The sequence below is a fragment of the Meles meles genome, chromosome 5 (genome assembly GCF_922984935.1).
Source record: "Meles meles chromosome 5, mMelMel3.1 paternal haplotype, whole genome shotgun sequence".
Taxonomy (NCBI): Eukaryota; Metazoa; Chordata; class Mammalia; order Carnivora; family Mustelidae; genus Meles; species Meles meles.
The window spans coordinates 113,011,545-113,039,083 of NC_060070.1; the positions used below are offsets into that span (position 1 = coordinate 113,011,545).

At 36.6% G+C, this 27,539-nt stretch overlaps 1 protein-coding gene across 5 annotated transcripts in view; it reads left to right on the forward strand.

The window, feature by feature from the left end:
• The window catches only part of ADGRB3 (adhesion G protein-coupled receptor B3), a 743,702-nt gene that overhangs the window by 333,123 nt on the left and 383,040 nt on the right, over window positions 1-27,539 (forward strand). For all 5 annotated transcript variants that reach the window (XM_046006643.1, XM_046006639.1, XM_046006644.1 and 2 more), the window contains 2 exons: window positions 7,374-7,475; window positions 7,850-7,956. In XM_046006643.1, the coding sequence (XP_045862599.1) occupies window positions 7,374-7,475; window positions 7,850-7,956 (209 nt within the window). The remainder of the gene's footprint in view (window positions 1-7,373; window positions 7,476-7,849; window positions 7,957-27,539) is intronic.

Consider the following 27,539-nt stretch of genomic DNA (forward strand, 5'->3'; position numbering starts at 1 on the left):
AATATCCTTGGACATCCCTTTTGGAAATCTGCTGCTGCTGTAATCTCCCCCAAAGTACTCTTAGAGCAACCAGGACTTCTCAGATCATAGTGGGCATCCCAGTGTATTACAATTTCTCCTCTTATAGTCTCCCTCACCATCTTGGTAGCTGAGAGACCCTGATTATTTTTGTTCATTTTCTTTATGTGCAATATTTTACAAGGTGATAGGGACATTATGGGTGCTCAATAAATATCTGGAGAATGAATGAATTCCATAAGATGCACTGAGAAGAGAAGAAAGTTTCCTACTACTGAGGACTTCATAAACCTAAGGTGGAAGAAAATAAATTCTTATTTAATATCTAGGCTGTCTTGCTTTTGGTATGAGCATAAATACACCTGTTTTCTGAACTAAACTCTTCAAAGATATAATCTTCAATGGATGCCAAATGACCTTTGTTGAATTATTTAAAGCAGATGGGATTTGACATTACTACTAAAACGCTGAAAATCCTACAGATTTGCAAATCTGAGTGTATGATTCCCTTATCATCTTCCTTTCTTATTATTTGTGTACTGTGTTTCCATCTATAAGAAGTGCAATGAATCCAAAGTGCTGTGAATTGATGGTGGAGAAATACAAATTTGTTGACCTCCTTAAGTTTGAAAAATTACTGTGATATTGTTTGTTTGTTTTGTTTTTGGTCTGGTTGAGGTAGGCCATACTGATTTTCATTAGGGAAATGGAAATTAATAATTGATCACTGTGGTTGGATATATACAGATCACACTGGAGAATTCTGGACAGGGTTCCATGGACTCTTACCAAGTCAAACACAGCCCTACAAAAGTCAACCTTTGTCAATACCTTGTACCTTGGAAACCCATTTTTGTTAATTTTTAATAAACTATAGTAATTTAACCTATAGTAGGTTAGCCTCCCTCTCTCGACTATTGTTAACTTACTGCTCACTTAAACACATACATGCACACACTAACACACTGTCCTCAGTAGTTTGCAGAATCATCCTCATTTTTGTCATCTGCAGTACTGAGGTAATGGAAAAATAGGTCTTTTTAAAAATATATATATATATATATTTATTTATGTGAGAGAGAGAGCGCAAGCACAAGCAGAGGATAGGAGCAGAGGAGGGAGGTGCCGACTCCACGCTGAACAGGGAGCCCTATGCAGGGCTGGATCCCAGGACCTCAAGGTCATGATCTCAGCAGAAGGGGGATGCTTAACTGAGCCACCCAGGTGCCGCAAAAAAAGAACTTTTGAAAGTATTTGGTAATTTTTGGCTTAAAATATGTGAGTGTATCCATAGGCATCCACCTGTTATTTGCTAGACTCCCAAGTACGAAGTGCTCTCAGAGTGAAACAAAACAGAAAAATTATTGTCTATTCTAAGAATAGAATATGTCTTCACATTCTAGTAGGAGAAGGCAATAAATAAACTAACAATAATGATAATAATAATAATAGTACTGCAAAATAAGAAAGCTCGGAAAAAAGACGCAGAAGTTACAAGTATAACAATCGTTTTGGAGAAGAATAAAACAGAGGAAGGTGTAGGAGTGTTTGAGAGAAGTCAGGAAATGCCCGAAAAAGCAAGATTTCAGCAAAGATGAAAGGCGGTGAAGCCAAAAACCATGCAGATATTTGGGCAGGAGAGGGAGAGCTATCCTAGAAAGAAAGAGAAAGTGCACGGGCTCTGAGGTGGAAGCCCCCCTGGAAGATTGGAGAAGCACCAAAGGGGTCAGTGTCGGAGTGGGGGAGGGCAGAATGTGGAAAGAGTGGGGGCTGAGGTAGGGGGCCAAGACTGAAAAGCCTTGTAACTGAGGCTGGTTTTATCACTAAACGTCGTACTTACTGAAAAAGAAGAAATTTTATTTTTCCTCAAGTATCGTACCTTTAAAAAAAAAAAAGAGCTGACCCATATTCCCTAGCTGACAGTTGCTATCTTCCGCCCACCTTAATTTTGAACCTCATCAGTTTCAGCGGCGATCCGGGTGAACATTTCACCCTATTGGCCCATCCGTGCCATCTAGTGGTTAACGCTTGCAATTGCTAGAGTTTCTGACCACAGCCGACGGTGGGGGAAGGGCGTAGGGAAAAAGGCGAACTTTTGGCAGAATAACAATAGGTGTGAAAAGTTTTCTGAGACCACAAAGAGGAATAACAAAGTCTAGGGTGCAAATTGCTTCTTCATCGCTTTGTGTCAAGATTAAATCAGAAACAAAATTGAATGCTCTGGCAACCCGTTTTATGAAATGTATTTCAAATTTCATCAATGGAACTAAGTTTAAAAACACTGAAAAACAGAAAAAAATACAAGTGAAAGGGATTAAAAATGAAGAGTTAATGAAGGATATTTTGAACAGAAGTTGGATGTGTAAATTGAACCCAAAAAAAGATAATTAGGTGTAATGGTACTAATAGGTTAATTGCTGGTATATCTTCATTAAAAATGGGCTAGTTGTTTTACACGGAATTCAATTATGTAATAAAATGTGCATGATGTAGTTTGTGAGTTTTAACATTTATTATGATTTTCCTTTTTTTCATATTCTAAAGTAGTTTTGGTTGACATTTACAGAAACACAGGCGAATGTGACCTCGTGTGGAATATTTGGAGGATGACGATTAATTCTGTGTGGCTGATGCATAGGAGAATAAATAAGAACCATAACTGGAATGCTAGCTTAGAGCTTGCTAGAAGGGCCTTTATTTATCACAGAGAGCAGAGTTATCTTTATCCTGTCAGTACTCGAGAAGCATGGAAAGATTTTAAGCAGCAAGTTATGGGATTAAGCTTCATTTTGGAGATAACTTTGTTAATATGGCATGAAAATTGGATTAAAGGTAGAAGATACTAGAGAATAAATAGTTCCACTTTATACCCAGTTCTTCAGCTCAGAAGAAAGCAGGCATCATCCTTAACCCCTCAGTACTTCATTCGCCACATTATTTAGTCTACTACTTTCTAAACTTATCTTGTTCCCACCTTTTCTTTGTCTTTAATCTAAACATCCTACCCAAAGCCACCATCATTTCATCACTGAAGCACTACGCTCACCTCTTCGATTGTCTTGCCCTACCTACTGCTCTCCGATCCCTGTCACCCACAGAAAGCAAACCAATCTTCTTAAAGTTAAAAATTGAAATATGTTGATCTTTTGTTTAACCCTTCAGTAGCTGTAAGGCCCTGTAGGCACTAATGTTAGCCTGTCTCCCAGCCTATCATCACTCCACACTTCTCTTAAAATTGTTCCCTCCAGCTCCACTGGTCTCAAGCCCCAACCTCTTCTCCACTTCCAGGCTTTTGCAAATATTGTTCACTCTACCAAGAGTGCTTGCTGCCCCTCGTACAGGCAGTCACAATTAAGTATTGCTTTCCTCCAGGAAGCCTTCTTCTGTTCTTCAAAGTTTAGATGGAAGTAACATTCTGTACTTCCGTTTGCAGAGGTTATCATAGTTATACTCAAGTAACGGTACATGTAATTGTTTGAGCTCTGCCTCCTCCCTTTGACTGAAAGCTCCGTGAGGCAGAGAGTGCTGCTGAGAGCACCATTGATTCTCCCTAGAACAGAGCCTGGCATGTGTCAGGTCAATGCCGAACGAACCAATGAAGTTGTTCCCCTCATTCAACTGGAAGAGGATGGTTGCTTGGGTAAACAATGGAATTAGAATCATGGTAAGTTAATGAGAAGAGAACTATCCGTAGAAGATGAATCTGATGGTTTTAGTTATGGGCACAAGATTAGAGACATCACTAACAGAGTTAGGGAATACAAGAAGAGGAACCAAGCAGCCTTATGGAGAGAATGGTAGGAGTTGAAATGTAGGCAGATTGACTCCGAGATTTCTTTGGAACAGAAAGAACAAGCAGTAAGTAAATGTCACTCAGCATTTGGATATTCCAGTCTAAAGTTCAAGAAAGACATCTGAACCAAGGAAACACATATGTGTTGCTAATACACAACTGGAAGCAGAGGATGTACATCAGGGCTTGACTGCAACACAGCAAGTAACAGCTGGGATCAGAAGCCAAGCTGATCACATTCTTACTGTGGCTCCAACATGTGCTAGCTTTTCCTTCTTCCTACTATTTCCCCTTCATTGTCATTAATCTGGGCAACACCTAGCTGCGTAGCAGTGACTGACCTCCCTCCCACAGTCTTAACTCTAGGCTTTGTCTTTTCTTCCTGACACTGTCACCCCTCCTCTCAGGAGACACTTCCCTGGCCTCGTTGGCCATATATAGCAGGAGGTTGGATGGGATAACAGGGCTGTAAGCATCTGCTCTTCGTGGGGTGGGGATCAGACAAAATGGGCAAAGTGGTTCCCAGTTTACTAATCTCTGTGGTCAGTGTGGAAGTGGGTGGTTGCATGTTCTTGGCTGGTGGTAACTGCTGTCTCCCTTAATTTAGTTTTCTGCTGTTTCTATTCTTGCGATATTGGAGGAGGGAGCCCTGTGGAGGGGCTGTCCCTACCTTCTCTTGACTCCAACCATTTTTTTGGTGATTTTTAAAAAATTTTATTATTTTATATTTTTGATTTATGATGACTCCACCTCTATTCATCAGCACCACTCCCAGGCCAGACTCAGTGGCAAATCCTGGTCTTGGGTCCTAGGAAAGTGCCAGGCTAGTCCTGCCCCCCTGGAACAGCCTGGACAGATAACACAAGATAATGGTTTAAACATGTGGACATTTTAGAACTGAAAAGGCCATTGCAGATGAACTATCCCACCTCCTTCCCCTTTACAGATGAAGGCACCAAGGCCCTCAAATAAGAGGCTTATCTGAAGTTGTGGAGGTATCAGCAGGACTAGAGTCTAGAATCCTGACTCAGTAGCCTTTGCTTTGACTTCCTGCGTATCATCTTGGCTACTTCCAATTATTCAAGATAATTGCCCTCATGCTGAGTTAATAGTTGAGGTTCTCATTAAAATATTTAGGCAACAGTTCCCAATTTAGGGGATCTTTGCTTGGTGATGGTTTAGCAGTCGTTTCAACCTTTACCAGCCCCATTTTCATAAAATGTCTCCACCTTACCCCACTGGAGATCTCCTGAAGGCCAAACCTAATGTTCTCATCTTGGCATTACTCACTGGACTGTCTCCGTAGTGCTTTATACTCTGACTTCTCCCTCCTCCTTGAGAATACTTTCTTTGGGGTCCTAGAAAGCTATTCTCTATCAGGCCTCCACAAGGCACTTGGACAGTTTTTTCTTGGTGCTTGTCCTTGGTCTGAATGTCTTTTGCAGAATCATCTTATGACCTGCTTTTTCCTTTGTTAAATACTTTCCCTAGATGATTTCAGTGTATTAATAATAGTAGTAACAGTGAACCCTTATTAAAAGTCTTACATGCATGGACTCATTTAATCTTCCCCAATAATCTTATGAGGTAGAGATTAGTAGTCTCTTTTACCATACAGGAAACAGGCAACAGAGAGGTCAATAATAATAATAATTATTATTATTATTATTTTCAGATTCTAAACATTCTTTTTATTACATGTTTGTTCTCAGGGGGATTCATCACCACTCCTCCCCCTTCAGGAGCCAAGTGTGCCCTTCTGGCCTTTTTAACTCATCCAGGCTGTTGTAGGGGGCAGGACGGCTCAGGCTAGGGACATTTCCTAGGACCCAAGACCAGGATTTGCCACTGAGTCTGGCCTGGGAGTGGTGCTGATGAATAGAGGTGGAGTCATCATAAATCAAAAATATAAAATAATAAAATTTTTTAAAAATCACCAAAAAAATGGTTGGAGTCAAGAGAAGGTAGGGACAGCCCCTCCACAGGGCTCCCTCCTCCAATATCGCAAGAATAGAAACAGCAGAAAACTAAATTAAGGGAGACAGCAGTTACCACCAGCCAAGAACATGCAACCACCCACTTCCACACTGACCACAGAGATTAGTAAACTGGGAACCACTTTGCCCATTTTGTCTGATCCCCACCCCACGAAGAGCAGATGCTTAGAGCCCTGCTACCCCAGATAAAGAAAATATTGTTTCAAGAGTGTAATTTCTGAAATTGTATTCTTCTCCACCAGTAGTTATAATGTATCCTAATGAGCTCATAAATTCTGAAATAAAATCAGTAACTGTAGATTATGATTATCATGGATTAAATAGTATATTCTCAAAGGAAGGACTCTCTCCCTGGGAGTCACACTCGTATATATACATATATATGTATATGTATATACACACATATATATTAGGTACATATATATGTCTACACACATATACATACATATCTATTAGGTACTTTTGGGGGGTCTGTTTACTTATTAAAGGTATTTATATATTGAAATATTGCTTCATTTATTTATTCGATTTTGAACAACTTCTGTGTGCCAGACAGCCATTAGGTTCAAGATACTGAGGTGAGAAGACAACAAGATGCCAGGCAGCTGAGGAACACAAATATATGAGCATATGCGTGGCAGTGCTGTATTAAAAAGTACAAGAGTAGGGGCGCCTGGGTGGCTCAGTGGGTTAAAGCCTCTGCCTTTGGCTCAGGTCATGATCCCGGGGTCCTGGGATGGAGCCCTGCATCAGGCTCTCTGCTTAGCAAAAAGCCTGCTTCCTCCTCTCTCTCTCTGCCTACCTGTGATCTCTTTCTGTCAAATAAATAAATAAATAAAATCTTAATAAAAAAAAAAAAAGTACAAGAGGAGGTGTGTCCAGAGCAAGGACTGGTATGTTCTTTCTAGGAGCAAGGTACGAGGTTTAATGCAGAACAGAGGGTAGACAGACTTTACAAGTCTTTGGCTTCCTATTAAAATATTTCTGGTATACCTCTGTTATTCTTGGGATTCCCTTTAACTTTCTCACCTCAGGAATTAAATTGAGTTTTTGAAAATACGAAGGCCAATAGATCAAATCAGTTAGTTTTCATATGATGTAATGTGATTGACATCATTGCTCTTGTATGAAGAATAAAAAGTTACATATTCTTGCCCTTTATATCCTTTTAACACTTAGAGTTAATAATTCTAATATGGTTTTCAGTTTGTTGGAAGTAATTTTATTTCACAATATTTCAAAACATTATAAATATTGGAAAGATTTTTTTTATATGCTTGAATGTAATGCTCAATTTGTAAGCAAATTCAAATGACTTTTTTAAAAAGTCTCCACAGTAAGCACTTTCCAAAGAAAGAACATTTTTGTGGAGATTTCATAGATAATGAAATGAAACCTGGTGGGTTTTTGTTTATGAAGACATCGCTAACATCTCAGTAAAGAATATACTTTAAAGAAAATGAAAGAGTTCCACAGATAGAGAGATGCAATTGAGGACTGTTTATTGCCAATATTTAGAAAAACAAACACTGCTGGCATTCAAATCCCTCTGTTTTAAATTGCAGCACCTTATGAAATATGCCCAGAGGATTATCTGATGTCGATGGTGTGGAAAAGGACCCCGGCGGGTGACTTGGCATTCAATCAGTGCCCACTGAATGCCACAGGTAAAGTATCACGACCCACCAAAACCAAATTAGGATCGCCATCCACAAACAGCATGCTATGTTGGCTTATGAAGTCATCCTTTTGTCCTATATCCATCAATAAATCTGTCCAATAAGCAATTAATAATAAAGCAATTTTAGTAAAGTGCTTCATAGATGGAGCCAATGAAGAGACCTAGAAATTCTTGCTAATGCAATGGTTTCTCAGTGTGATTCACATGCACTATAAAAATAATCAATGTCATATTTTCGTATGCATGTCTTCTAAGGCAGGAAAATGTACAAACCCTTTAGTTCTTTAGCCTGCCTCTAGTTATGTGATGCCTTCTAGCATCTCTGTTAAAAAGCTTCTCTCTGTTCTTTGTGACGCACAGGCACCACTAGCAGACGCTGCTCTCTCAGTCTTCATGGAGTGGCCTTCTGGGAACAGCCGAGCTTTGCAAGATGCATATCAAATGAGTACAGACACTTGCAGCATTCAGTAGGTGCAAAGCCAGCTTTAGTACTTGCTCTGTTTATTTTTTCCTAATGATCACTGTGTGAGAATTTAACCTTCTGCTTTATAATCGAATCAGCCAAAATCCCTGAAAAAAATGCCTGAAGCAAAAGTGATATGACAGAAAGCTAATTTTTATAAGTCAGTGCCAAACTGCTTCATTCCTAGGGTTTGGGTTTTTATGGTTTCTGCTATTTAAATCAAAGAATTCCTTGTCTAATGCCGACAAGTCGTGAGCAAAATTTGTTATTCAGTTTTTATCCATAGGAGTTACATTATATATCATGATTAACACAGATCCGTGTTGAATAGTATATAAGACTTTCTTCAAAATACCATACATTTTTAAATTATATTCTTTTATATTTTAGTACTTAAGAAATGATAAGCTGTGTCACTTAGGTATCAAATTTCTCACTGCATTTTGACATTAAGATATTGAAAAAATGACAATGTTATTGCACCAGAAAAAATTAATTACTTGCAAAAGATTAAGTGGGCCAAATTTAAAAAAAAAAAAAGCCCCTCTGTTCCCACACATCATTGAATTATTCACAAAACAACGATGTATGAATATTCTGAGCACAGATGAATTTCGCTTGGTATTTTACAAGTGCAAGCCATTGTCATTATTGGAGACTGTTGTTATCTCATCCTGACAATTGGGAGGAACTCCATCAAGGAATAAACATTGAATAAACATTGTGGAGTTTATAACAATATGATCATGAGCCAGCTGGAAAGTTGAACATTGACAGGGTTGATGTTTAGTTAAAAAAAACTTTAACTTTTGTTGTGCTTATGCTTTCTTTTAATTTTTTACTGGCACTCACAAATATGCATAATTCTTAAAAAATAAAAAAAAAAACCCAAAAGAGGATTCTTGCTTGGGGATGAAGATTTAGCTCATAGAATAATAATCCATATTGATGAAGCAAATATATTCGATTATCCAAAAAAACAAAAAAAAATCGTATTAAGAAAATCTGAGGGGGGGCCCCTGGGTGGCTCAGTGGGTTAAGCCACTGCCTTCGGCTCAGGTCATGATCTCAGGGTCCTGGGATCGAGTCCCGCATCGAGCTCTCTGCTCAGCAGGGGCCTGCTTCCCTCTCTCTCTCTGCCTGCCTCTCTATCTACTTGTGATCTCTCTCTGTCAAATAAATAAATAAAATCTTTAAAAAAAAAATCTGAAAACCAAATGTTAATGTGTTTACTTATCAAATCAGTAATAGTAATTGACTTGATGAGTGTTTGACTACTTGGAGCCTTATTCTTGTTATTTATATATATATATGCACAGATACATACACATATGTGTGTTACACAGAAATACTGACATGTATGTCAGTTTATGCTGGCTACCCACAAATACCTCTATTTAATAATATATATTTATGTGTTTATTGGTAATTGATAATATTTCGTTTCACTGAGCCTTATTTCTGTCAAAATTAAAATATATATTTATATATATACAGAATATAATATATAGCTTTGTTTCATAAAAGAAAATATAAGAATATGAAGTTATTTTATTAATAAATGTGAACACTTAGACCAGTATATTTCAGAATAAAGATTAACCAAAAATTTCCTAATGAATTTAATTTTAATGAGTTTTACTTCTCCCTAATTGTAGACATTCGACTTTGTTTACTTAATCTTAATAACATCCGTATTCAATTCCTGTTAATCCAGAGTAATGAATGGGAGTAATTGCATGTATTAAGTAAAACATAAGTCAATCCTTATGAATTTATTAATATGTAATGTCACATTTTTGCAGAAATTTTTTACTTTAAATTCAGTGTTTTATATAGTAATATTTAAATGAGTTTTCATTCTGTGAGTGCAAGTCGTCTGTTAATGGACAGAAACAGAAACACACTGTGAAATAGAAGAATTGATCTCAAATTGTGAATTCCATAGAAATCATTCAATCAATAATTTGACAGCCAGTGTGTATCTGCCTTTTTTTTTTTAAGATTTTATTTATTCATTTGACAGAGGGCTATCACAAGTAGGCAGAGAGGCACACAGAGAGAGAGAAGGAGAAGCAGGCTTCCCGCTGAGCAGAGAGCCCCATCCCAGAACCCTGAGATCATGACCTGAGCCGAAAGCAGAGGCTTAACCCACTGAGCTACCCAGGCACCCCTGTATCTGCCTTTTTGACTGGCATGCATAAATCAGATGCATGATACTGTAGATAAAAAGCAGTCTTAGTGTATTCAGCTCCTACCAAGTACTAGGCACTCACGTGGGCGCTTTGATAAACCAGCTTCAGTGCTCACAAAAAGCAAGGTGGGTATCCCTGCACTGGTTTGCATAGAGAATCTGAAAATCTACAGGGGAACAATCCAGTTTTGTCAGGCAAAGAATGGAAGTTGTGCCCAGGTACAATTGCTACAAAGCTTAATGTATTTTCTAGAGGCCATGTTACCTCCTGAACTTTTGATTTAAAACAATGTGCCCTAGATTCTGGTAGTGAGGGCAGGCTCAAGCTTTGTGTTTTACAGAAAAGTCATATGATCTCAATTCTTAGTTTATTTGAAGTTACTAGCATCATCTTAACATCTCTGGAGATTTTACAGAAGAACAGATGACATACTATATGTTTACAAATTGTAACAAGTTTTGTAACCATGAGGTTAATACCTACATGTACAGAAAATACATTGAGTTAAAATATTATCTCAAAAAGAGTCAAATTTTAGAACTCAACATTTTAATAATGTGAACTGTACATGTGGAAAAATGTAAATAAAGACAGATGAAATAGATAGATGAGTGGATAGATGGATGTATATATAAGATTGATGTCACATGTATTTTCACACATGAATTATGTTTAAACAGACATACAGAAATATACACACGATTGTATATGCTTACATACACACATCTAGTACTTGCCTACAGATCACGTCTCCTATTTGGGAAAGTATAGGACCGATCTGCGCCTTAAATAATGCTTACCTAACACTTCGATTTAATCATGTGTACTCTAACGAAAGTCCATTGGAGATGGAAGTGAAACCAGTTTCCCTCATACTGTTACTCCTGTTGCTTCTCATGCTCTGTCTGAGTAGCAAAGCTAGATAGTGCTTGTGCTAAAGAACAGTTCTGATACCCACAAGTTCTAAAATTAAGTTCTAAAATTTGCAGACTCTGCATCTTCTTCTTTAGTAGAATTTACTATTTCACAATTTAATTGTTCTAGTTTCTTTGAAAGATTTCATTTTGTGCCCCTCTATAATCGGAAAGCTCATTAAATATTAATTGTTACCTACTGCAGAGAATTGTTATAAATAAATAGATCTGTTTTCCAAGTCTTTTACATGTACATATATACATAGATTCCATTATTTTAAATACCCATTCTGTGAAATTATAGTCATAAACTAAGTTTGAAATGACATTTTATCATCAGTTAAAACATTAGTTGAGTATGTTCTATGAATTCTCTTAATTATAACCCAATTGAAGTAGACAGAATGGAGTGGTTAATCAGTATAATATATAAAATCACTAATCCGTTGCACTGAACATTTAGTTTGAATTCTTTGAGGACAGAAACCATGTTGTTTTTTTTCTTTTAATCTTTATTTATCTAGTGACTAACACAGTGCTAAGCATATACTAAATATTCCATAGATGCTTATAAAGAATGACTCTGCCACTTTTCTAATCAGTAGAAGCACACTGGCAGCTGGAGGGTTCTCAGGTGATACACCAGACTTAATGTTCATGAATTTTAACCACGTGAAATTAGTAAGTATTATCCCTCATGTGCAATTTTCCTAGCCCAGAAATATCTAAAAATGTGGAGTGATTGATGACATTATTTTATGAAATTATTTGGCCATAGCAGAAGAATTTCAATAAGGTAATAATCATGAAGTTGTTTGAACCCTTATAAGGTACAAAATTTAACATGATCCAACTGTTATTCATAAAAAAGACAAGTCACAAAAGAATGCACACCATTTTAGAACATTGAGGGTAGAAGAATAAAGTGTAGTAGGATTCTTAAAATTTTCATATTTTCTCATATGTTAATATTTCCTTTCAATTTCTGGGATATTTTCTGAATCTTAGACTAAATAAAGTACAAATAATTTTAGAGCCTATTGAGAAACAGGCACAGGAGTCAGACAAATTTTCTTGTTACTCATAAAGTTCTTTGAAGAAGGATGAATATTGTGGCCAAAGTAGGGCAAGCTCTGCCTGATTAAATAAACAGATTCCCCTGTATCTGGTATACCTGGGCATTCACAGACAGCCTCTTCTTACCCCCATCCCTCCTCTCTGTCTCTCTGTCTGTCTGTCTCTGGTTCTCTCCCCACTCTATTTTACACACATACAATTACATGCTTACACATATATACATGCATACACATGCACACACATACACACCTACTCCTGAAGTGATAAATTGCATAGAACAAGCAGGATACATACTCTGCATGTAGAGTTCTAAAGCAAAATTTGAACCAAGCATACCAATACCTTTTCCTAAGTTCATCAGACGTATGTCATTCCTCCTTCCCTGGAGATGAGTGAGTGATCGGGGATTAAGAAAGGTCAAAGACATTGCTCTAGTAAAAGTCCTTCCGTATGAAGTCATTGTCCCTTAAAACCTCTTTTCTATTTTTCAAACCTTCATTTAACAAACAAATAAATATGGAATTAGGAGCAGTAATCTGGTCATCAAAAGGTTGATTTTGTGGGCAGGGATGTCAAAAAGCTTGAATCCTACTTTGAGGACTTTGTTTCTCCTATTTTCCTCTACTTTTATGGGTGGATTATTAGGATAGAGAGAAAAGTTAGAGCTATCTTCCTTTGGGGAAGCTTGAGGGAAGAGAGTGGGAAAGAGACCCAGAGGGACAAAAACAAAGAGAGACAGAGAATAGATGTGCTTTATTTTTTTTTTCTACATATTCCCTACCTTCAAGGTGATTTTTGCTCCATTGCAACAAAACTCTTCACATGTTACAGTTTTTGGCCAATACCTCCTTGCATAAGTACCCAGCACACTGCCTAAAAGAATAGAATATTTTTTAATTTTTTAATTAATTTTAATTCCAATATAATTAATATACAGTGTTACTTTAGTTTTAAGAGTACTATATAGTGATTCAGGGAGGATAATACATTTTATTACTGCAGCTAATTTAGAGGAAAGGAAGACAATAGCCACCACAGTTTTTGCTTACAACAGATATTTATTGAGCCAAAAAATATGAAAGTCTTGTTTTTTTAAATAAGTAGTTAAGAAATAAAGAACCCAATACTATGGTCCAGCCAGCCAGGAGAACTAGTAGATGATTTTTGTTTTCAAATAGTCATTAATTAAGTGGAGGTAAGTGAGTCTGAGATACAGGAATTACTTGTTCTGCCAGCTTTTTGTAATACAGTATGGTTGGAACACCGCAGATGATGGTGAAAGCAGGGAGAAGAAGCTAAATCAGAAGTTTCCTAATCCTGGGTGAATGTTATAATTGCATGGAATTCTTAAAAACACCAGTGGTGAGGTCACCTTAGGCCAATAAAATGGAATTGTTACCACAGTACACATTTAGTAAATGTGAGCTATTATCATTACTAATGACAATATTAATTCGGTATTCATATACATGTACATATAATTACATGGTCCTCTCTTGGAAGAACGTGGACACCCTCGTTTTAAGTACTAATGACAAGGCACTGGACTTTCTTTTTGTTCTTGTTGCCAGTTTTCAAGGTTGTCCGCATACTCACTCCCAGAGCTCAGATAGTCATTGCAAAACTCAACAATGACAAGGAGAAGCTCAAGAACCTTATTCCTTTTAAGTGGACAGAAGCCTCTTACTTTTATTCAGGATCACATGTTGAAGCTTTAGGATCTGAGTTCAACCTCACAATTCCAGAGTATTTAGCATGTGATCCTGAATAAGATTATGAGTTCACTAAGTGTTTAGCAAATGACAATAACTCACATTTATTGAATCCTGTCTACCCTGAAGGAGCTGATGGGGGAGAAAAGGAAGTAAAATGTTAACTAAATTTTAATGTTCTAAGCAATTCATATGCCAAAGTTCACAGTTTAATATATTTCAAGAAGATAATGATTATTTTAGACTTTACATCCCATGTGGTCGCTCTTCTAACTATTCAGCTCTGCTGTTGTAGCACAAGAACAGCCATAAACAATGAGTAAACATAAGGGTGTTCCAGTAAAACTTTACACAAAAACAAGCAATGGGCTGGATTTGGCCTATAGGCTATATAGTTCACTAACTCCTGATCCAGAATACACATTTGTTAATGGTTTTTTGTTTGTTTGTTTGTTTTATCTTATTTTTTAAGATTTCAACTCTTTTAGAATTCTCCATCAAAGAATGGACCACAGTCATTTTAAATTACTTATCAAAGTGAAATCTAGTATCTGGATAATTTATGAATGGGCTTATTTTATCTGTCACATCATCTGGCATATCTCCTAATTTTTATTAAATGCCAGACATTGTGTAAAACACATGTAGGGTTTTTAGACAATGTCAATGTCCACCAAAAGCGTTCCTCCTTTTTTTTTTTTTTTAATCCAGATACAGTGAGGAGCTGATACTTCAATGCAGTTGAGATTTGATCTGGGTTGAGGTGACTTGCATTTTAGTAAGAACTACCTCTGTTTAGTCCTCCTTCTTCCACTGTGTGTCTTTTTTTTTTTTAAGATTTTATTTATTTATTTGACAGACGGAGATCACAAGTAGGCAGAGAAATAGACAGAGAGAGAGGGGGAAGCAGGCTGCCTGCTGAGCAGAGAGCCTAATGCAGGGCTCGATCCCAGAACCCTGGGATCATGACCTGAGCCAAAGGCAGAGGCTTTAACCCACTGAGCCCCCGAGGCACCCCCACTGTGTGTCTTAAAGACTTTGGATGAAGAGTCTATGTTTGCCTATCCCATCAGCCCTGAGAAACTGTAGAAGATTCAGTTGTCTCCTTCAAGATGTACCAACCAGCTCAATACTCGAGCTTTCTTTCCAAGCAACTTCAATTTTTTTTCCAAATGCATACTTATAAGGATGGAGAAAATTACACTCTGCATTTTAGAAGTTTTCATCTTAGCTTCTCAGCTTCCTACACATCTCAAAAACTTAGTAAAATGTCTCCTGGAGAAAAAATTCCAGTAAGATTTTTAGGGACTCTCAAATTTCCAATACATTTTTCTAGCGCTAGGCAAATAAAAAACGTTAGTTTCTCTTTCTTCATTAGAGGTCCTCTTCCAGGGTTACACCTGCCCCTCACTTCTTGCCCAGATTTAGCAACACCTCTGCCATGACTAAAATTGTTGGCTACCTTAGAAAAGCTCTCCTTTTTCTGGAAATTTGGTTTATCTCATCCATAGTTATGTGATAGTCTAGGGAGTGTGGTTTTTGTAATTTATATGGATCTTTCTACTTTTAGTGGCAAAACATCAACCTTAAAGGAATTACTGTACTAAACCGATAAATTTTAATTGTATTATCAAAAAAGAAAAAAAATCTTAAATACATAGAATAGTGTTTCCTAGGGAATTTTAAGGGAGTCCACTATATAGATACATAATGAAATACTTCCAAAGTTATACTTTACTTCATTTTTTTAAACTGACAATATATTTTTGATTATGTCTATAAAAACCCAAAAGAATTTTGGGATTCTCCCAGGTTACAGATTTAGTGTGACTTAGAGATGAAATGTTCAGGTTAGTTTTAGCAGTTGAAATTCACTGACTTGAAATTTATTCATAAGATGACTTAATAAAATATACTTTATAGTGAATTAGGCTAATGTCAAAGGAAAAAGAAATAAAAGGAAAGTGTACTTTATTATTCAATCTTTCACCTATCCATTCAACTACCCATTAACTTACTCTACAAATACCTACTGACCTTTATGTGCAACAGAATGCAGGGACCTAAAGATAGAACTTGAATGTGACACACACAAATGCAAATAAAGTAGACAAGAAATGATATATAATTACACATTGTGATATGCCAAAAGAAATTAACCAAGTACCAACATAGGAAATAAAGTTTGGGGACTGCTTTAGATAAGAAAGTCAGAGAAGTCTCTATGGAGAAATGACGTTTAAAGCTGCAGCCTGAAAAATGACATGGATCTGGACATTCAAAGAGTGAAGAGAATGAGTGTGTCAGAGAATAAGAATGCCTTCCATTTGAGGGACTAGCATTTGGAAAAGCTTCGAAGTCTTTAAGTAAGTGAAAGATGATCTAGTGGCCAGAGGTATTGAGCAAGAAGAGAATGTCATGAGATGAAGTTGGAGAGCTAGGTAGGGAAAAAAATAATTCTATGCCTTAAAGACCTTTGCTAAGAGTTTGAATTTTATTCTAAATGCAATGGGAAGCCATTAATAATAAAGAACGATGTGACTCATTATAATTAAAGAGGGTCATATGGTGTTCTATAGAGAATAGGCTATAGGGTAGCAGAACTGGAACCTGTCAAGCCTGCTGCAGTAATCCAGATGAGAGATGATATTATCCTTCATTAAGGTTGAGTGAACACATTTGGCTGATGGGAATGTCATTTTCTGAAATGAGGAAGGCAGGACAATAAAGAACAGTGTGAAGCAGGTGTACTTAGGGGTTGCCAAAAGTTGTATTATATTGAGGTTTGAAATAAAGAACTTAGAGTGCAGCTAATCAGTTTAGTTGTGATTTTTCTCCAGCACAGTTGAGCTGCTTGGATGCAGGTGCAGAGAAGGCATTTGGTGGAGCTAAAACGTTTTCCAAAGACCAGAAGTATCCGCAAGCAGCACCTGGGAACTTGTTAGAAATGCAGAATCTGAAACCATGTCCCAGACCACCTTAATCAGAATCTGCATTTTGAAAAGCTCCCTCTGTGACTCATATGTACATTATAGTTTAAGAAGCACAGGGATAGATCTTATCTAAGGTTGAATTTTTGGCAGAGGAATGCAAAGAAGTAAAATGGTAGACAGTGTAAAAAAATTAAAATATAAAGAAGGGAAAGTTTTGGTGGATGAATGCAAAGAAATTAAGTGATTGCTAGCCAGTTCCATACCACAGGATATACCTCTGTTAGGTGATACCTAGTTTTCCTCTTCTGGGCACATGGGAGGATTGTGTTACTTCACTCCTTGAAGTTAGGTATACACGTGTGACTAGAACTGTCCCAACTGGTTGTGTAAGGAAGTGGTCTTTGTCATGTTGGGGCTGAGAATGCTGTTGCCAATGCAAAATCTTTCAACCTCCATCACCCCAAACCCCTTAATGACTATGATGAACAGAGACTTCCTGATGACCTGAGTTAATATATAGTGTGAGTGAAAAATGGATTTTTGTTGTTTTTAGGCACTGATATTTTAAAATTTTTTATTATCACAGCATAATCTATCCCATTCTGACTGGTACAGTGTCACAAGAACTAGGAAATTTAAGTAATGGAAATATAATTGAAAAAACCATAGAGAAATATTGGGTTACTTAATGCTCTGTCTCCCACTTAGGTGGTTCCTGAAAATTTGGGTCCCAGTCTGTGACTATTTTATACAGCTTTGAACTCAAGGAACATGCTCTATCTCCTAGGTCAGAATATTAATAAGAGCTTCAGACTGATTTGATGTTAAGAAAAGAAATCGTATCTACCTATGTCCCTTGCTCAGGAATTGTACTTTTGACTAATTCTAGCCACTCTGAAATTAAAGCTAATTCCAGTGTGTGTGTGTGTGTGTGTGTGTGTTTCCTGTTAGGTAAATTTACTATGTTCTCATAAATTTATAGGTTTTACAGGAAGATATGCATAGTGTATAGCTAACTGACTTTTCTTCATCAGTTTTCTTCATGACTCAGCTTATTCTTGTTACAATAAATTGGAATCCTCAAGTTTATGGCACCCTATCTCTCACTTCAGGAATTCCTGGCGCAAGAAACCAGGGTACCAAATACCCATGGCCAAGGGTTATTTTTCCTGGGTTCTGTGCAGAACATACATAATTCATGCAGGAGGTTTCTGGACTAAATCTCTCCATCAATTTGTCTCCAGACAAAAATTGTCTTTTCAAATTTGAACCTCGAGCTCTAGAACAGCTCTAACATTAATGCAAGGTTTTTTGTACCAGATATAGGGAAAATTAAGAACCATTAATAGAGTAGAACAAAGGGTATGCTTTCTTTTCCATACGGGATGATCTCTCTTTCCTAGAGACACCAGATAGATCTGTAAATAATTTAATACCATCATCTAATGAATGACTTTGGTCTTAGATAATTGATAGTTACGACCTGAAGCAAAAATATATACTTAGATTATTGTTTTATGAAAAGTAGTTTCTTGTATAATTATCTTTTAATTGAAGTCACTTAGAGCTGTGAGAACCTTTAAAATACCTTACAGATGGACTGTAGGAGTTGATGCTGAAAATAATATATAAATATATGATGTTTAAAGTGTGTCATTTGCACAAAATGACTACGATAAAACTTTTTTTAGGATTCACACAATAGAGACAACTGTGGCTGGCAGTAGGAGGCATTGAGTGAAAAGAATAAGGTTATTTCAGAAACACACCTACTCTTTAAACCATGACCCTCACCATATCTATCTATATAAAGAACAAGAAGGCTTAATCCAGAACTATAAAAAGCAACTATTTTTAGACTTCATTTTTTTTTTTTCCTTTTCACTGTCGATCTTGTCAACAGTATTAAATGTGAATGACACAGAAACTTTTAAGACTTGCCCTTTGGAGCAAAGATGGTTACAGAGTGCTGCAGTGTGAGCAGACTAAATTACTGATAATTATAATTTTTAAAGGAAATAACAAAATTATAAACCTGAAGTACTTCAGTGACTAAATTTAAAAAATTAGAAAATACAGTCCCAGGAAATAGAATCCTTGATATATCCATGGGGATTTTTCCCTCTGCTTGAATAAACTACTTACAAAGTCTTTTATAGAGCCACCTGGGTGGCTCAGTTAAGCATCTGCCTTCAGCTCAGGTCATGATCTCATGGTCCTGGGATTGAGCCCACTTTGGGCTCCTTGCTCAGTGGGAGCTTGCTTTTCCCTTTCCCCACTGCTTGTGCTCTCTCTTGCTCACTCTCAAATAAATAAAATCTTAAAAAAAAAAAAGTCTTCTATAGATATTGGTAAATGGCTTTAGGAACATTTACACACTAAATTCCAAATAATGACTATTACGCAAATAATTGGCAGTACCTCAACAACCTGGGAAGTTGCTTCCAGTCTCTTCTTTCTCGTATTCTTTTTTCATATGAAAAAACATGTAAACATATAAAACAAACATGATTAAGAATTATTTCTAAATAAGCATTTGGACAGTTTCTAGCAGTTAAGCATGTAGTGGTTAAGAGCAGGAACTCTGAAATCTACTACTTGAACTTACATCTTAGTGCAATTCCAGAGCTAAATAATCCTGGGAAATGCAGTTCACCACACTAAGTTGATACTCTTATCTGTGAAATATGAGTAATTATGGCACCTCCAACAGTTGTTTTAAAAGTCAAATGAGATCATTCATGTAAAACATTTTGTCCCATACTTGCCAGTTAATAAGCTCTCAATAACTCCTTTATCATAGTTGTAATTTTTGTTATTTTGTTCTAAACGGTAGCAGTTATAGAACTATAACTGTAGTTGTTTAAAATTTCTGAAATCATTTGCCTTTTTATATAGTTAGATATCTTTTAAAAGGCAGTTGTGTCAGGGGATGTAAAAATTCCCCCATTATTATATATTTCATTGTTTTGAGTCATCATGGACTGCTATATTTTTACCTTGTCAGCTAGTGTGCTTGATAGCTACAGAAGGGAAAATCCTTCTGTAGCTTCAGTTTAATTTAGCAAGCCCTTTGAGCAGGTACATTTGTGTGCAGACAGTGAGATAGAAATTACAGGGGACACATAGATGAATAAGAAAGTGCAAGCCCTTTAGGAGTTTATGGTCTAGTACAATAGATAAGATAAGAACACAAACACTATAATAATGTAAGATAGAGCAAGATTACTTCTTTGAGGCTTGAATCCAGAGATCATATCATGATTGCAGTTATCTGAGAAGAATTCAGGAAAGAGGAAGAAACGATAACAATTTAACAAGTATATTTGTAGGGAACACTTAAAGTTTCAGAAGAGCCTAAGTCAGGGAGAAAAGGCAGGATCCATGGACTTTCTTTGGGAAATGGTAAGTAGTTCAGTCTGGTTGGTATTAGGAGCCTGTAACAGTAGTGGAACAGTGGGACAGACCAAGCTAACACTTCATAGATCATACTGACTTTTGTATAAACTACAACAAGAATGTATTTGCAAATATTGCATTGCAGCTTGGCTCAAAAGAAAGATAGGGAGATCCTTAGATACAAGAAATTTGGAAGAAAAAGAAAGTTTAACTCCAGCTGTAGGGGAGAATTGATGATTCAGCAACCTAGGAGAGTTTCAGATTGTATGTGAGTCCTAGGTGCTGGAGCCTAAGATTCTAAAGCCCTTTTGGAGATACTGACAAGACCCCCCTCCCAACAAGCAGTGAGGGGGGTCTTAGCCCCCTAGCCCCTAGCCCCCTGCAGTGAGCTGGCACTTTTTTTTTTTAATTTTTTGAGTGTTCCAAGATTCATTGTTTATGCACCACACCCAGTGTTCCATGCAATACGTGCCCTCCTAAATACCCACCACTAGGCTCACCTAAGCCCCCACCACCTCCCCTCCAAAACCCTCAGTTTGTTTCTCAGAGTCCACAGTCTCTCATGGTTCATCTCCCCCTTCGATTTCCCCCAATTCACTTTTCCTTTCCTTCTCCTAATGTCCTCCATGTTATTCCTTAGGCTCCACAAGTAAGTGAAACCATATGATAATTGACACTCTCTGCTTGACTTATTTCATTCAGCATAATCTCCTCTAGTCCCATCCATGTTGATACAAAATTTGGGTATTCATCCTTTCTGATGGAGGCATAAAACTCCATTGTATATATGGACCATATCTTCTTTATCCATTCGTCTGCTGAAGGGCATCTTGGCTCTTTCCACAGTTTGGTGACTGTGGCCACTGCTGCTATGAACATTGGGGTACAGATGGCCCTTCTTTTCACTACATCTGTAGTAAAGACCCAGTAGTGCAATTGCAGGGTCATAGGGAAGCTCTATGTTTTAATTCTTTAAGGAATCTCCACACTTTGTTCCAAAGTGGCTGCACCGACTTGCATTCCTACCAATAGTGTAAGAGGATTCCCCTTTCTCCACATCCTCTCCAACACTTGTTGTTTACTGTCTTGTTGATTTTGACCATTCTGACTGATACAAGGTGGTATCTCAATGTGGTTTTGATTTGAATCTCCCTGATGCCTAATGATGATGAACATTTTTTCATGTGTCTCTTAGCCATTTGTATGTCTTCTCTGGAGAAGTGTCTGTTCATGTCTTCTGCCCATTTTTCTGACATGATTATCTGCTTTTTGAGTGTTGAGTTTGAGGAGTTCTTTATAGATCTTGGATATCAGCCCTTTGTCTGTAGTGTCATTTGCAAATATCATCTCCCATTCCGTGGGCCTCTTTGTTTTGTTGACTGTTTCCTTTGCTGTGCAGAAGCTTTTGATCTTGATGAAGTCCCCAAAGTTCATTTTTACTTTTTTTTCCTTTGTCTTTGGAGACGTATCTTGAAAGAAGTTGCTGTGGCTGATGTTGAAGAGGTTACTGCCTATGTTCTCTAGGATTTTGATAGATTCCTGCCTCATGTTGAGGTCTTTTAGCCATTTCAAGTTTATCTTTGTGTATGGTGTAACAGAATGGTCAAGTTTCATTCTCCTACACATAGTTGTCCAATTTTTCCAGCACCGTTTATTGAAGAGACTGTCATTTTTCCACTGTTTTTTCCTGTTTCTCGAAGATTATTTGACCATAGAGTTGCGGGTCCATATCTGGGCTCTCTACTCTGTCCCACTGGTCTATGTGTCTGTTTTTGTGCCAGTACATGCTGTCCTGGTGATCACACCTTTGTAGTAAAGCTTGAAATCAGGCAACATGATGCCCCAGTTTTGTTTTTCTTTTTCAACATTTCCATAGTAATGCGGGGTCTCTTCTGGTTCCATACAAATTTTAGGATTGTTGGTTACAGAACTTTGAAAAATGCCGGTGGAATTTTGATAGGGATGGCACTGAAAGTATAGATTGCTCTAGGCAGTACAGACAGTTTAACAATGTTTATTCTTCTGATCTATGAGCATGGAATGCTTCTCCATCTTTTTGTGTCTTCTTCAATTTCTTTCATAAGTGTTCTGTAGTTCCTCGAGAACAAATCTTTACCTCTTTGGTTATGTTTATTCCTGGGTACCTTATGGTTCTTGGTTGAGCTGGCACTCTTCTAACTCCTCTGGTCTCATGGACTAGAAAAACTGTAAGTCTAGGTTGTGTCTAAAAAATATGTAGTTAATACAAGGTTTTGAAAGTAAGAGGAAACAGATGGCTTTTCAAAAGCTGAAACTTCTTGTCTGAGCCATAAGCAGAAGGAATTAATATGAAAATTAGCATGAGATAATTAAGCATTTTGTCTTGCTTCAGGACCCCACCCTAAGAGAAACACACTTAAAACTAGTTTGTAACAACTCTTTTACAAACCAGCAGCTTGGCCTCCCAAACAATAAATGCATCTCACTGAATATGAGTTGATAATAATGACAAATATCATTAGGGAGAATCAGCAAATTAAGATCATTAGCAATGCAAGAAATAAAAATAACAGAAAATATGAAAGAAATGATAACATTTATTTAAACAGATTTAAGAGATTTTTAAAAAGTGAATGGAAAGAACAGTTGAAGAATGGAACAGTATGAAAAATATTACATAAAACTTCTATAAGTGGAAAATATTGTCGTTAAATTAATGAAGAGACCAAATAGCCAATTAGACGCAACTGAAGAAAGAATTAGGAATCCGGAATTTGGTTCTAGAAAAAGATCACTCAGAAGCCGGAACAGATCAAGAAATGAAAAGTAAGAAAGAGAACTTAGAAAATGAAGAACAGAATGAGAAATTTTAATGTATTTAATAGAAATTTATTCTAAAAAGAGACCACAAAGATTTGTGGGAGAGGCAACATTCTATGAGTTAGTATAATAGAATTTTTTTTTAAGTTGAAGACTGATAAGATACTCAGATTGAAATAGTACCAAATAAGTAAAAGCAAATCCAAATAAATGTAATTTGCATTATACTAAATGCAAAAAGAAAAAAATTTAAAGCTACCACTAAAAAAAGGGGGGGGGTAGTAATTTACAAAAGATAAGCTACAAATAAGGCACTAAAATCATATTATGAAAACGGTATGGGGAAAATAAGAGCATCCTTATCTAAAAGATGAATTGAAAGTAAGTATAACAACAACAAAAAAAGACAAAGACTGAAAAAGTTAGCATTCACAGAACCCTACCAAAATAATCACTTAAAGATTAGAAAAAAAGGAAAATACACTCTGAAAGAAGATATTTTAAAAAGGAATGGTTAAGAAGCAATTGTGAATAAACTGGTTAAAAAGTATTGCTAGTTTAAAAAATCAATAATAACAATAATAATAAACGTTCATTTGAGGAACTCAAAAGCAAAGTAGATTCACTTACTAAGTAGCATTAACGATGGAAGAGTAAAACTGAAATAATCACTAACTGAGTAGAAAAAATTGTCAAATAGGGTTGGGTGGATACAATGAGATAAAGGGAGATAAAATATTAGAAATGTGGGTTAGGGTTATACTTGGATGGCCTTGTAAATCAAACAATGGAGAGGATATCTTATTTAATATGAAAATGGATGATTTTTTTGGCAGTTATATTTGTTTTTTGAGCCAAGAAGTGACATGTTCAGAGTTGAAAAATTAGGATAGTTTAGCATGGGAGACTCAGCGATACCTGTTGGGAGACTATTGTGATGAGGTACTGAAGACCTAGACCAGCATGCATCTCTTCCCTGTAGGTAAAAAGGACATGTGAGAAACAATACATAGCTAAGATTCAGAGGGCTTAGAAATTGAAGATGGGAAAATAAGGGCTGTCACTGAATAACTATTATCTAAATATCCTCAGCTTTGTATTAATCCCTCATAACAACCATATAATGACATTTGTTTCTTTTCACAGACAAATCAGAAAATCCTAGGGGAATGACAATTTGTCCAGTGACCTATGTAGTAAATAGTAGAACCACAATTTAAATCTAGGTTTTGTGACTCCAACGGTTCTTTAAACTTAATATACTAGTAAGATTTCCAGAGACAATGCTTAGTAGGTAATTGTTGAGTTTAATTTGCAATTTAAAGAATTGTGGGTTTTAGATCAGATTTCATACTTCTGATTTTGATTTTGAAGAGAAACAGAAAGAAGACAGTAGTTGAAGGGAAAGTAGCAGTATTTAAATAAGATACACTGTGTCAGGCTGTATTTTTATGAGAGGGAAAGACTGAGGAGGATTGGGTGGGATTCAAAATCATAGAACTAACCATAGCCTTCAATCATAAAATCATAGAGATAAAAACAAGACAGGTAAAGTGAAAGTAAAGGACAATTTGAAATGGAGAATGGGTAAGGTGAGCAAGCCCCATCTGAACTCTATTTCTTCATCCAGAAAAGAGAAAAAAACAGTCCAGCAGATAAACAGGGATTGGTCATTCTAGAAATAGCAAAAGTGTAGGCTTAAGGCAAGGAGAGAAACTTCCACAGTCTACTTGTATTGTAGAAGGAAGATCAAGAACCTGGAATTGTTTTTCAACTAAATATGTTCTGGATGGCTATCTGTCTCAACTGAACACTCTTTATACCCTTTATAAGTGCTGCCAACAGTCTACACTCATGTGTACAAATATTACAAGATATTTGTTCTGGGTGCTTTTCAATAACAGTGCCGGGAAGGATACTAATTAGTGCCAATTGTGAGAGCTGGTGGTGTGATGGGGCACCTGTCTGCAAAGGGCTGGGCTGAGAACAACTCATTTCACAGAAGCCTGCTAAGCAGCTGTCAGATGGCAATGACGTGGATTTACTACCGACTCGGGCTGCATTTGATGCTGACCCAGGCATGAAAGACTGCTTTTTTCTAGCTCTGATTAGTTGAGCCATCCACTGCCTTCTGTACAATTTTTATTGCAAATAGAATACGTGTCTAACTGTTTAATTCCTCAAGATTTAAGTCAGTGTTATGTTTTTGTTTGAGGGAAAGGATATGTTAGATCTGTGCAGGTAAAATCCCTCACAGACAGAAGTAGGGGTTGCCAAAATAATGGAGCTGTTATGAAGTAGTTAGATGATGTTTACCTTGGCAGCTGTTACTTACATTCTATTTCTAATGGAGAACATTCAAGTCCTCTGCAGCTCTGAGTATCACAGCTGTGATTTGTACAGCCAGCACAAAACTGAAGACTGAGTTTTATGACTTTTTTTTTTAGGTAGACCCTATGAATTTCATTTCTCTTTGCGACTTTCCTCACACTGTATCTACTGAACAGGACACTTTTCGGGCCAGAAACTACAGTCTCTTTTAGTCAGAAAGTTTATTTATTTCATGCTGTTTGATACCAATGTTTTCTATGTTTTCAATGTTGATAAACATGCTAGCACAGCTTTCAAGTTTGCCTTACTTAATCCTATGACCTAACATAAACATAGAAGGACACTGGCATATTCATTTATTCATTTATTCAACATACTAGGAAGTCCTCTAGGTGCAGGGAATGTAACAGTAAAAAAAAAAAAAAAAAAAAAAAAAAAAATGTCTTTCTTCACAAGGCTTGTATTCTAATGGAAGAGGCCAGAAAACATATAAGCCAAGAGACAGATACACAATGGTTAGTAAGGCTGAGCACAACGAAGAAGGGTAAATTGATTGAGAATGACAAGGAGACCATTTTGTGTAGGGAGTCAGGTAAGACCTCTCTGAGGAAATGACAACAAACAAACAAACAAACAAACAGATGAAAACATGTGGATTTCTGTGGGAAGACTCTTCCAGGCCAAAGGAAATGCTAGTTCAAGGGCCCTGAAGTGGACATGCACTTAATGTTGTACAACAAATGAGGGGACAGGTGTTGAAAGTCTCCAAGAAATAGATCATGTAGGGTACGCTGTCTGTGATTAAGCAAGATTTCCTGTATGCAGTAGCTGTACTCACTGTTATGCTTGCGTGGGTTCATTTGAAGTTAAAAAGAAAAGAAAAGAAAAAAGATTAAAAAGAAATTTTAACTCTATAGGCATATCTTTTCTAATCTTACAGGAGACATGGTAAACTGAGTCTCTGATGTGTTCAATGACATAAATAATAAATTGAAACATTTAAATAAAAATCTAGACAACTATGGCTCCAAAGCCCTTTCCACTGTATTACATTACAAAGGTATAATTAGGACATCATAACTGAAATGCACTCTAACAAACTTTTACTCTGCTACGTTCTAAGGCTGTGAATAAGGCATGGAACCTACCCTCAAGATTCAGAAAGACTATTGGCACAGAAAGACATATAGGCAAACATACTTCAGTGTGATAGCTTGACGTGTGTGTAAGATAAGAGAGCACACGGAATGAACCCATTAACTCTGTTTAGATATTCAGGAGAACCAGGAATAAATATGAGTGGTATATAAACATGGGCTAATGTAAGGGAGGAGGGTGAACGATTCAGTGCAAAAACAAGAAGTTATGGAACACATGACCTGAACAGAAAATTGCAAATAGTTATCAATAGCAGAACTGGAGTTCAACTTGGTAGTATATATCTTCTTGGCAAAAAAGCTGCCTTTTACTCTGAGGGTCAGTCCTTTCTGATCGCCCAGTATCATGGTTAAATATGTGAATGTCATTCCACAGCAAGGTCCATTGAAATTTTAGAGATATGCAAGGGCTAGATCATTATGCCGTCCAATCCTTGGGGCTTTAGTCAGTGGTCAGTCGCTGCCACTGAGGAGAGGTGTGGAGAATAATGAAAGAAGAAAATAAGAAGAAATAAAATGTCTAAATCTTTTATTTTTTAAGCATAACATAATGAAAATACAGTTTATCTCTGAAGAAGTTTATTTTATCAAAATATTTTTAGAGAGTTTTAGAGGCTAAAGAAAAGTACCATCTGAAGTGCCAAGATAATTTGTAACATGTTTTTTTCAAATAATTCATAACTTTTGGATTAGTTCAGATTGATTGCATACTTTAAAGGATTTGTTGTCATATTTCTTAATGGGAAATTGATAATTACAGTTATTATACATTAACCTTTCTATTTCAATAATTTCTGGTGTGTTAGTTCTTTATTATTTCATACCCTTTTGAAAATTTAATCTTATAACAACTTTACCAGTGGAATGATATTGACCTTTTAGTAAACAAATAAAAATATAATGGATCTTTGCTATCTCCTTACCTTTTCTTACTTTGCTGTTATACCACATTGTAAAATGTTGTTCTTCCCTTGAAATGTGAGATAAGCAAATATGATAATTGGTGGCAGATATCTCTGGCCATCAAACTAATTTAAGCTTTGCATCTTAATTGTTCATTCTGCTGCTGA